Genomic DNA, 12,289 nt, shown 5'->3' with positions numbered 1-12,289 from the left:
TTGCTCTAGCAGGTCATAAATGGGTTAGATATTGGGGTATACCAACTTAAAGATCTGGAAGTGGGCTTGGGTGGTATCTCAGCTGGTAAGCCTAGACCTCCACCTGGAATACCTGTTCCTACCCCATGAAGGGTAGGGCCAGATCTCCCTTACCCTCACCATTAGGGCTAGCTCTCCTGTGAAGTGTGAGGTCAGCTGTATGTAGCATGCCCACACCACTGGAGGGAGCCAGCTCTCCTACTGCAGTGGCCTGTGAGATGCAGGGTCAGCTCATTTCAGCCTTTAGACATCAACATGGACTTAAGTGGCAGTCCAGACTACTGGTGTCCACATGGCTTTTGGTGGTAACATGGGTCACAGACATTATAGACCCCAGCTAGCATAGGACCATCAATGCAGACATGGCCCTTAGCAGCAGCATGGGCCCAGATGTCACCATGGCCCCCATTGGTAGCACAGGCCCCTCACATAAACCTGTTCCTCACCTCTGTCACATCTCTATTTCTGTCTCTAGCTCTACCTCTCTCCACAGAAGCTAAACCACTCTGCTTCTCTTTCTTTTTCATCTCTCTGCCACATACTTGCTCATTATAGTGGCACCCAGTGGCAGGCAGGCCTGTGGCCTCTGCCTGGCTGATTTCTAGCTGCCACCTCTTAAAGTCATATTATGTTTTGAATATGAGATCTTGAAGATACATGTGAAAAGGAAAGGATGCAGCTTAATAACGATATGTTTGTATTTCAAGTTGAAAAGGGATCAATTGTGCTGGATAGTTTTATTTCAACTTGACACAAGCTAAAGTCATTTGGGAGCAGGGAATCTTGACTAAGAAAATACCTCCATAAGATCAGGATGCACACAAGCTTGCAGAACATTTTCTTTCTTTCTTTTTTTTTTTTTTTTTTTTCCAAAACTGAGGACCGAACCCAGGGCCTTGTGCTTGCTAGGCAAGCGCTCTACCACTGAGCTAAATACCCAGCCCCTAGAACATTTTCTTAATTAGTGATTGATTGGAGGGGAATCCAGCCCAATGTGGGTAGTGCTATCACTGGACTGGTGGTTCCGGGTTCTAAAAGAAAATAAGATGAGCAAGCTATGAGGAACAAGAGAGTACGCAGCACCCCTCTAGGTCCTCTGCATCAACCTCCAGGTTCCTGCCTTGCTTGATTTCTTTTGATGATGAACTGAAATATGGAAGCATAAGCAGAATCAACGCTTTCCTCCCCATGTTACTTTAGTTATGGTATTTCATCATTGCAATAACAACTCTAGCTAAGACAGTCTTCTTTTCAATGTGTAGTTGGTAAAAACATACAAACAAAAAGCCCAAAACAAAACAAAAAAAAAAGCAAACAAACAAAACCTTTTCCCGTTCCATAGCTTGTTGCCTTATTTAAATAATGGTGTTCTTTACCTTAAAGAAACTTTAGAGTTTCATAAAGTTCTACATTTTAATTGTTGTTCTTAATGTCTGTGCTATCAGAAAGTTTCTTTCTGTGCCAATAAGTTCAAAGCTATGTCCCAATTTCTCTTCTACCAGATTCAGTATATTTGGCCTCATGTTGAAGTCTTTGATGAACTTGGGGTTGATTTTTTTTGTGGGGTAATAAGTATAGATCTATTTGTATCCTTCTGTATGAAGTCATCCAGTTTGACCAGCACTATTTGCTGAAGATGCTGTCTTTTTATCCTGTGGGTGTATATGTATATGTGTATGTATATGTATATGTATATATAATCAGGTGACATAGGTATGTGGACTTCTGTCTGGGCCTTTCACTTGATTAACATGTCTTTTTTCGTGCCAATACTGTGCTGTGCTGTTTTTATTACTACAGCTCTGTAGCACACTTTGTAACTGGGAGCACTGATACCTCCAGCAGTTCTTTTATTATGCAGGAATGTTTTAGCTAGCATGTTTGTGTGTGTGTGTGTCTTTGTGTGTGTGTGTTTCTATATGAAAGTGAAACATTCTCCTTTCAAGTTCTGTGGAGAACTGTGTTGAGATTTTGATGGGGATTGCAATGAATCTGTAGATTACATGGGGGATCTTACTGTCTTCTGACATCTTCTCCAGTTTCTGTTTTCATTGTTTTAATGCTTTTGCTATGCAAGTCTTTCCCTGCTTTGTCAGAGTTACTCAAGGTCTTTCCCTCCCTCTCTCATTCTCTCCCTTCCTCCCTCCCCTCCCTCCTTCATTCATATTTTCTCTCTCTCTCTCTCTCTCTCTCCCTCTCCCTCCCTCTCTCTCTCTCCTTATTTGTTTTTTCCTTCCCTTCTTTCATTTTTGGTTATTGAAAAGGTATTTTTTCCCTTGAATCTTTCTTAATCTGTTTGCTATTTGTGTATAAGAAGTTTGTTCGGTTTTGTGTATTAATTTTGTATTCTGTTACTTTGCTGAAAGTGTTTATGAGCTATAGGAATTTCCTGGTGGAATTTTAAGTGTCACTTACATATACAAACATATCATCTACAGATAGCTATTTTGACTTTTTCCCTTCCCAGTTTTATCACTTGATCTCCTTCAGTTGTCTCATTGCTCTAAGACTTCAAGTACTATATTGAAGAGGTGTGGAGAAAGTGGACATCCTTGTCTTATTCCTAATTTTAGTGCAATTGCTTTGAGTTCCTTTTCATTTAAGATGATGTTGGCTGTGGGATTTCACTAAACTGACTCTATTGTTTAAAGTATGTCTGTTATATCCCTAGTCTCTCCAGGACTTTGATCATGAAGGGGTTGGATTTTTGTCAAAGGTCTTTTCTGGTCTAATGAGATGATCTTTTTTTTTTTTTTTTTTTTGTCTTTTTGTGTGGTGGATTATATTTATTAAATTATATATGTTGAACCAATCCTGCATCTCTGGATTGAAGCCTACTTGACCATGGAAGATAATCTTTCTAACATGTTCATGGTTTTGGCATTTTACTGAAAATATTTATATATTTTCATATGGGAACTTGGTTTGTAACTTTCTTTGTTAGGTTTTTACGTGATTTAGATATCAGTGTAACCATGAACTCATAAAAAGAACTAGACAGTGTTTTTCTCTGTTCTATTTTGTGAAAAATTTTGAGGAGTATTGGCGTTAATTATTGTTTTAAAGTCTTATAGAACTCTGTTCTAAAGTCATCTGGCCTTGGGCATTTTTATTTGTTGTTAGGAGAATTTTAATTATTGTTTCTACTTCTCTTAGAGTTACAGATCTTCTTAAATTACATATCTGATCTTGAATTTTTTCTGTATTTTATATCAAGCAAATTATCCATTTCTTTCAGATTTTCCAATTTAGTAGGGTACAGGTTTTTAAAGCATGTCCTGTCTCTCTATATTTCCTTGGTATTTGTTTTGTTCCTTTTTTTTGTGTCTAATTTTGTTAATTTGGATATTCTCTCTCAAACTTTTAGTTAACTTGGACAAGCTTTTGTCAATTTTATTTATTTTTTTTTCAAAGAATCAACCCTCTGTTTTATTCTGTTTTATTAGTTCTTTGTATTTTTGTTTGTTTCTGTTTCATTGGTTTTAACTCTGGGTTTATTTCTTGCCATGTACTACTTTGGAGCTTTCTTTTTTCCTTTTTTCCTTCCTTCCTTCCTTCCTTCCTTCCTTCCTTCCTTCCTTCCTTCCTACCTTCCTTCCTTCCTTTCTTTTTTTGTGTGGAAAGGGAAGGATGGTTGTGAATTTGTAAAATTGAGTTATATAATATTATCAAACCATGTATTTCTACAGTTGAGAGTAAAGTAGAACTCCATGTAAAATTTTTATGCATGGTAATGATAACATTATTAATATTGTTTCCTTGTTCAGAAAATGTTCTGGAAAGACAGAGGAAAAGAAACTCCCACCTCCTGAGTCACACAACATAGCTGTGTATGCCAGAAAAGCACGTGGTGGCCCTAGTCTTTATGATGAAGAAATCTCTTCATTGAAGTTTGTAGAGTTCCTAGCTATCTTAAAGAAACTGTGAGTATTCTTAATGGTAAAATTTATGTCACTAAAGACTATTGTGACTAAGTTTTTTTGTTTGTTTGTTTGTTTGTTTGTTTTTAGTTAGTTGTTTGCAAACACGTGCATTTTTCATGACTTGGTGTGACTGATGAATTTAGGAGAAATGGAAAGTCTGGAGACTTTCCAGAAATGACAACAACCTTCATGAACTCAGCCTTCATGATGTGCAATTTATATACTGCTAAGCTTGTGGCTCCTCATTTCAATTTTACATTGCATGAAAAACATGTGCCGTATACTGATGTCACATAAAAAAAATGTTTTGTGATTTTATTAGTTTTTAATTATTCAATGGCTTTCCACAGAATTTAAACTGTCTTTCCCATCACAGAGCCTTTAAACACACTTAACTTTTATTACATTTCATTTCTTTGAGCATGTTGTCTTGCAATTGGGACACAACTGCTTAGTGGTAGAAGGAAGAGAAATGGAGAGGGAGGAAAATAGGAACAGGGAAGCAAATGAGGAGATTACAATATGATTATATCACTTACTACTTCTCTTTCCTTCCACTGAATCTTTTCTACCTTTCCTAGATCTCTCTCAAATTCATGGCCTCCTTTTTATTAATTATTACATACCGATATGTTTCTACATACATGCATACAAATGGAATTTCTGAACTAGTTCTCATGGCAGTTTTTTGAGACAGTTGTGATGAGTCGTTAGAACAATAGGTGTGCTGAAATCTCTCTTAGCTCTTCTAGAGGATGTACCTTTTCTCCTTGCCTGTTGATACTAGAACATTTGTTTTGTTGTTGTATATTAAATTATTATAAACTTAGTGGCTTGAATAATGTGCATTTTAATATCTTTTTGTGTGTTTTTCTTTTTCATTGTAATGTCTTTAGACATAGAGTATCTGGTTTGCTTAATATGTCAAAGTTTCAACCAAGGTGTGCAGTGAGCCGTCATTTCTATATGAAGAAATCTTCTTCCATGGTTATGTTGTTGCTGGAGGAATCTTAAATTCCTTACAATTGAGGAGCTGATACCCTCATTGTTTCTCTGGCTCTCAGCAGGGACATTAGTTTTCCACAGTCCACATCTTCACTCTGTAGCTTTTTCTCACTCTGTCACCTAATATGAGTGTTTACCTTTTTAAAGCCAGAAATGAAGAGTCTGTGTGTCTTTCTTAAAATTTTAATTAATTAACTAATTAATTATTGTTGCAGAGGGGTACATGCCATTTAAAGGCCAGAGTACAGCTTTGTAGAGTTGATTTACTCCATTGATCTTCACCTGGGTTATACTTTCACATGGAATTCTGGTTATCATGCTTACATAACAACTGCCTTCACCTGCTAAGCCACCTCATGGGCCTGAGTCTGTGTTTCTTTTATTCTGGTAAAATGAAAAATTGTATGAGACAATCCCATAATTGTTGCTGTATTCTAATAGTTGAGCACAAGCCTCCAATTCTGATTCTACATCCAAAGGTGTAGACTCAAGACAAGACAAGAGTGAGTAGTTCTTTTAATGTTGTTGGCCACATTTAGGAACATCAACAGTTTCATGTTAATTATATTTGAAATGGAGTTGGATGCCTTATATGCAAAATACAAAACTAATTTAACTAAATTTTGTTTATTGGTGGATAAATTGTCAGGTCTATAGCCTTTTGTTTATTTCTGACTAACAGAACCAATATCAGATAGATTGATAGGTTGCTTTAGTGGTGCAAGTTAACAGAATTTTAAAACTAGCTACCTTACACTCTCTAAAATCCTTTGTTTGAATTTTAGTAAATAAAAATTAATTTTGAGTTACCATAGCTACTTTCAAAGAAATGCAAATGTTCTTGAGAATATTGAAAATCCATTGAAGGTTGGTAACTTGATGTGATATTTAATCACACTGACTTCATAACCTCTACTTCAAGTTGGTAGCTTGAGTTTAGTACTGATGCAGAAAGATGGCTTTGAAACATAAAAGTCATTAGCAGACATCAAAATCACTGAGGTTGCACCACTGAGGACCTATGTGAGAGGTGCAACATTGGAAGTCAATTGTCAGGCAATGTGCGGGAGAGAGGAGGAGGAGGATAGAGTAGTGGCTTGGAGACTTTGTGTTAAATTTTGTTTTGTAAAGCATATTACACTGACTACATGATAGTTAAGGCATTGAACTCTACATTAAGAACCAGTGCTGGTTTATTAAAACTACAACAACCAAAAACAAGAATGAGAAAAATAAGAAAATGTTAGTTATCCCACAGTGGCAAATAAGTGCATACTGAAGATGCTAAGAGCTTTATAATCATAGGTCTTCTCAAGATAAAGTTCAGAATTGAGCCATTTGATTGGTAGTTAGTAGGAAACAGGCTTGCTGTTGGCTCGTGTACCCATTCCTTAGAGAAAAATTAAAGAGACAGTACATTCTGATGAGTACTTTTACTGAGTTTATATATAATTGGCAAAGGGAAACACTTCAAAAGAAAACACATCTCAAAAGGAGTAAGCATTGAACAACAAATACAATTAGGAGCTGTGAACAATTTTGATCTTCTAAACAACTTTGGAAATTGTGCAAAATTATAATTTAATCCATTTGTGAGTGAATTCAACATAAGCTTTTGAGTCCTTTTTTAGTAATTTTTCCGGCATTGGAATTTCAGAAACATATTATGTTTTACCTTCTGTGGAGTTTATATTCTTAAATATAAGTGATAATGTATACTGTGCACTATGGCAGTGATGAGGACTTAGGAGAAAGTTAACCCAGCTTCAGGAGATAGAGCTTGGTGGAAACATTCAGTGAAAAATCTCTGTAGGGTGTCAGGATGTGATATTTTATGAAATAAGAAGGTAGTAACCAACTTAATGTCTCAGATAAGTGTACTCTGTGCAAAAGAAACTAGTGTGAGAGAATGGGTCTATAGCATGGTTTGTAACACAATGACCTGCAAGGAGATAACTTTCCTGAAAAGAAAAGGGAAAGAGGGTTGGGGAGAGGGAGAAGGCCTCAGAAGGCCTCAGGAACCCGATCATCAAGAAGTGGTCATAGGCAGTGGTGGGATTTTAATGTTGGTGGAATGTCATCGGTTCATGTATCTGTGGTCAACATGGTTGCTATGAGGAGATTCAGGGTGGGCTGTCCAGCTGTACTATGTGAGGAATGACTGTAGCCTCTTTTCTATGGAGAATGCAGGGAATTAATCTCATACTGTTCAATGCTCATATTTAATGACATTGACTATAACATCACCACCTTTTAAAATGTAATTATGAAATACCTTGTAGAAAACAACTTATTTATAATCTGCTAAATCTTTAAAAAGTGACTTATATAGGCCTGGAGATGGTGTGAGAAGAGGGAGGTACCAGGAATTAAAAAATGATTATGAAAGCAGTCCGAGATCCTTAGAGAAAACTTGGCCCAGTTGCTATCTCATCTACTTTCTCCAATTAAAGATACCTCCTTCGAGGGAATGAGGCATCTGATGATCATTACATTTCGACAGAGCAGTGACGCAGAGCCACTTCTCAGGAAGGACTCGGAGGACTCACTCCCTGAAAGAAATCAGTGCATTTGCCTTTTAGAATTGGGCTGTATAAAATCCAAATGCAGCCTGGTTCTCCCACTGTCCTCCAGTGAAGTGGCTTATAAGACGAGGAACCTCACTCAGTCTGGGATAACACTTCAAAGCTATGTACCAATCAGAGGAAAATGCCATGGAGCTCTCAGTTTTGTGGAAATGCCACATTTGGAGTAAAGCTGCTTGGAGATAGGCTGGGAAGGCTCTCACCTAGAAAATAGAAAACAGAATCTTCATTTTAAGCTGAGTTAATGAATTTATTTATGTTTATGATAAGAGTCATGATCATAGATGCTATAGGGATGTGATTAAAAGAAGACAATTCCTTTGGATGAGGTAACGAAGAACAGAAATGTTCACTCTTTAGCATCATATAGATATTATGGAAGAGAACAGCACTGCATCTTGGTCTGTTTGTAGCAGCAAGAGCCATAGTTATACTTGGGATGTATTCAAGTGCAGTCAGTTTGTCCTGTGATCAGAAAAATCCAGGTCGTGAACCAGACTTCTCTGAACTGTGCAAACTTTGAGAAAATTCTACCTCTTAGTTTTCAGTTTACTAATCTATAAAAGCCATAAATTCATGCTATCATTATTGTTGTTAGACCCAAATGAGTCAAAATTGTCTTCTACATAATTTCCATGAATGAATTATAAAGAATTTGCTACTATCTCAAGATAATTCCCCTCTCAAGACAGAATATATAAATTTCCATTATGATAGATGAACAAATGATAGCTCTTATGTCTTTGTCATGTATTTATATTAGTTTACAAAGTTGACTGTGGCATTTTCATACTATAGTTCAAAATGTTTAATATTATAGTTGTTCATATATGAATGAGCTTTTTAAAAACCATCTTTGAACCAGTCTTCTGTAGTTCAGGAATAAACAAGGTCTTCTACCATAACATTTCTAATAACACACATTAACTCTATTAATGTATTGTTTTAGATTGTATTTTAAAGTAACATTTAACTTTCTTGGTTTCATGGACTCACTTTCTACATTTCAAGTTAGAATATTTTCATAGAAATGCTTTAAAAGTATAAACACAATAGAAAGCACACATTAGATACTATGACATCAGATTTTTATGGCCTCACTGGAAGGTTTTAATATGTATTTTATTACAGATTCAACAACACATGGGACACAAAATCATGTGTGCAGATTAGCTGTAATGATTAGCTGTCTGTAAGTCATCACAATCATATGATTTCTTAAAAATGTAATGTCTGACAAAATTTTTAATTGCCTTCTTAATGTACTCACTTATTCTCACAAATATTTTAAGTTTTCTTGTGAGCCAGCCCTAACTTTTTGAGTAGTTTTAGTTTACATTCAAATAACTGTGTTTACAAATATGAGCATGCTTTTGTACTATTGGGGGTCATTTTGATATTCAAAATAAATTTTAGAAAGACTTAGAAAATCACATCCATATCATATTAAACCTAGAAAATCATGTGTCATGTGGTTCTTTCTAGTAGACTATGGGTCTACATGGTCTTGAGGTCAACTTTAGAATTATCTGCACAAAGGTATCAAACTAGTTGGTTGCCTTTAATAACTTACAAAACAACCCCTATTTGTCATTCTATCTTTTATCCACTAAATATCTATTCTTTGGGCCCTCATGTCTTCAAGGGTTACTTGCTGTACAAGTCTTCATTTGCATGGATGATACTGTAGTTTGTAGTCCCTTGTGTTTCCTATATGCATTCATGATTTGTAGCTCGGCTATTGTGGATAGTGCTACAATAAATATGGATGTGCCAGTGTTTCTGTGTCATGCTATCTTAGAATCTTTTAATTATATATGAAAAAGGTGCAGCAGAGGAATTCTAGTTTATGATTTTTTGAGAAAACCCCATACTGATTTTCCATTGTCTGCTTGGGTATACATTCTGCCAGCAGTGTATAAGGTTTCACTTCCCCCAATATTCTCACCAGCATTTTCTGTTGCTAGTTAATGAGAGTTGTTCTGACAAGTATGGCGCCTTATTCCGTTTCTCTGATGGCAGGATGCTGAACATTTTTTATATGTTTATTGGCCATTTGTATTTCTTTCCAGGGATGCAAAGATAGTTCAACATACAAAAATTCATAGACATGATGAATCACTTTAACAATAATCAAGGGCAGAAACTACATGTTCAAATCCATAGATGCAGAAAAAGCTGTGATAAAGTTTAATGTCTTTCCATGAGGAAAGTTGTGAAGGAACTGGGAGTAGCAACAACATGCTTCCATACAGTTGAGGCCATCCATGATAAACCTATAGACAGCATTATAACACATAGGGAGGAACTAAAAACAGTTTAAATAAGTCTGGACTAAGACAAGAGTGTCTTTTCTTTCTACTCTGTAGTTTATTGTATACAGTCTTAGCTAAAGCCATAAGACAAGAGCAAGAAATAAAGGGATACAAATAGAAAAGGGAAAACCTCAAATTATCCCTATTTGCAGATGACATGATATTATATGTGATAGACTATATACACCCTACTTGATAACTTTTAGAGCCAATAAACACCTTCAGCAAAGGGGGCAGGCTGCAAAGTCAATATAGCCAAATCAATAACAAACATACTAGAAAGAAAAGAAGAAAACAATTCTGTTCACAATTATTTCAAAAAGTATCTTGGATCATGCTTCACCAAGGAAATGAAGAACTCCTACAGTATGAATCTTAAGCCTGATAATATAAATTGAAGGAGACATTGGGAAATGGAAAGACCCCTCCCACATCATCTGACTGTCAGAAATAATACAATGAAAATGCAAAATGTGATCTACAGATTTAATGCAGTCCCCATCAAAATCCCAATGTCATCATTACAAAAAAAAGTCTTCAAGTTCATAGGAAAGCACAAAAGTTCCCAGTAATGAAAGCTGTCTTGAACAAAAAGAGTAATGCTGACAAATGAACAATAGGACTCTCTCTCTCTCTCTCTATCTCTCTCTCTCTCTCTCTCTCTCTCTCACACACACACACACACACACACACACACACACGAGAGAGAGGCATACTGTAGAAAAATTGATAAAAGTTTTTAAATTCTTTTAATAATAAAGACATAAAAATTAGTTTTACTGGAAGTAATATTTTAATCCTTCAACCATTTCAGACTGTGCAGAAGGTAGGACTTGATTTGCAGTGACTTTCTGCCATCAAGATATACTAGGACAATGGTAACACAAAGCTTATGGAAGTAACTATCCAATACCTGATTTGACATAAGGACCATTCCACATGCAGCAACTCATGTCTAACATTGCTTGGGTGACCAAAAACCTGGGACTAGATAGCCCAGTGACCTGGGATAAAATCAAATACTACTATTCCAAAGAAAAAAAAAAGCAATAAAATTATTCTTAATGCCTCAAATATTCATAAATATGCTTTATTTTTAGGCCTTCCCCTCATTACTCATCTGTGTTATAATTTATTATATTATAAATTTATTATATATTTTGATTAACTATTCTGTTTAATGAATTTTAAGTCAATTTCATGTGAATTTAAGAATAATTTTAGTTTGTGTTTTTTTTTTTTTTTTTTTTTTTTTTACTTTTTAAAAAATTTTTTGACACGGGGTTTCTCTGTATAGCCTGACTGTCCTGGAACTTGCTCTGCGGACCAGGCTGTTGTCAAACTCAGAGATCTACCTTCCTCTGCCTCCCAAGTGCTGGGATTAAAAGCATGTGCCACCTCTGCCAGGTAGTTTTATACTTTTAAAAGACAATTCTCTTTTATAATTTTGAATATTACGATGTATTAGTTATTTTTCTTGTTGCTGTCATAAAATACCTGACAAAAGCAACTTAAGGGATAAAGGGTTTATTTCAGGTTACAGTTCAGAAGGTAAGTCCATGGTGTCAAGAAAGGCATGGCACGGGTATCTTGGGGCCGCTCCTTCTGGTACATTCACAGTCAGTTTTGGCATTCAGGCATTTACACTGGCCTGCTCTCGGGGACCTAGCAGGACACTGTAGCTACCACAGCCACCAAGTAGAGCAGTCTACCATGTGACAGAAAGCCCTTCCTGCTTTCTGCTGCCCTCTGCACCTCCCCCCAGTAAACCTCCCACAAGAGCTCTGTTGCATGGTGTGACTTCCTGGGGCCCCTTTGCTCCCACCTGCCAAGGTTGCCTTCCACCGCCAGACTGTTCTAGTCAGGAAGTAGAGAGTAGTAGATACGTATGCTGATTTTGCTTCCTCATTGTCATTCAGGCTTGGATAGCAGCCTAGTGAGTTATGTCACCCACATTTGGGTGACCCTTCCGACCTTGACCTTAGTAAACCTAATCAAGATAATCCTTCACAGATATGCTCAGATTTTTCTTCAAGGTAATTCTAGAATCTGTTAAATTTGCAGTCAATATAAGCCCTCAGCTAAGAATATGATTATTTGCTTATTATATTCTTTAAGCATATTTAATATATGTAAAGCTATTTAACTAGGCCCCTGTGTATTTGTAAATGGCTGCCTTAATGAACACATATTATTGTAATATATTTACATATATTTTCTTTTAATCATTTAAAATAGTTGTCTGGGAATAATGATAATTTTATCATATGTTATATTCATTTATTGTAGCTATATATTAATTGCAATGTTGAAGAAATTAAGCAGTTGTTGTGATAAAATGGTTTTCACGTTTTTTAATAGTTTGCTTCTAGCAATTTCCCCATACCTTGTAATGTTGGCTCTGTGTAGAACCGTGACAGAA

The 12,289-nt window shown here is 36.0% G+C and overlaps 1 protein-coding gene across 1 annotated transcript in view; it reads left to right on the top strand.

The window, feature by feature from the left end:
- Positions 1 to 12,289, top strand: part of Cnbd1 (cyclic nucleotide binding domain containing 1) — a 362,101-nt gene that overhangs the window by 62,394 nt on the left and 287,418 nt on the right. The window contains exon 4 of the mRNA XM_036179374.1: positions 3,807 to 3,962. Within this exon, the coding sequence (XP_036035267.1) occupies positions 3,807 to 3,962 (156 nt within the window). The remainder of the gene's footprint in view (positions 1 to 3,806; positions 3,963 to 12,289) is intronic.

The sequence above is a fragment of the Onychomys torridus genome, chromosome 2, assembly GCF_903995425.1.
Source record: "Onychomys torridus chromosome 2, mOncTor1.1, whole genome shotgun sequence".
Lineage (NCBI taxonomy): Eukaryota > Metazoa > Chordata > Mammalia > Rodentia > Cricetidae > Onychomys > Onychomys torridus.
This window is presented reverse-complemented; position numbering and strand designations above follow the sequence as displayed.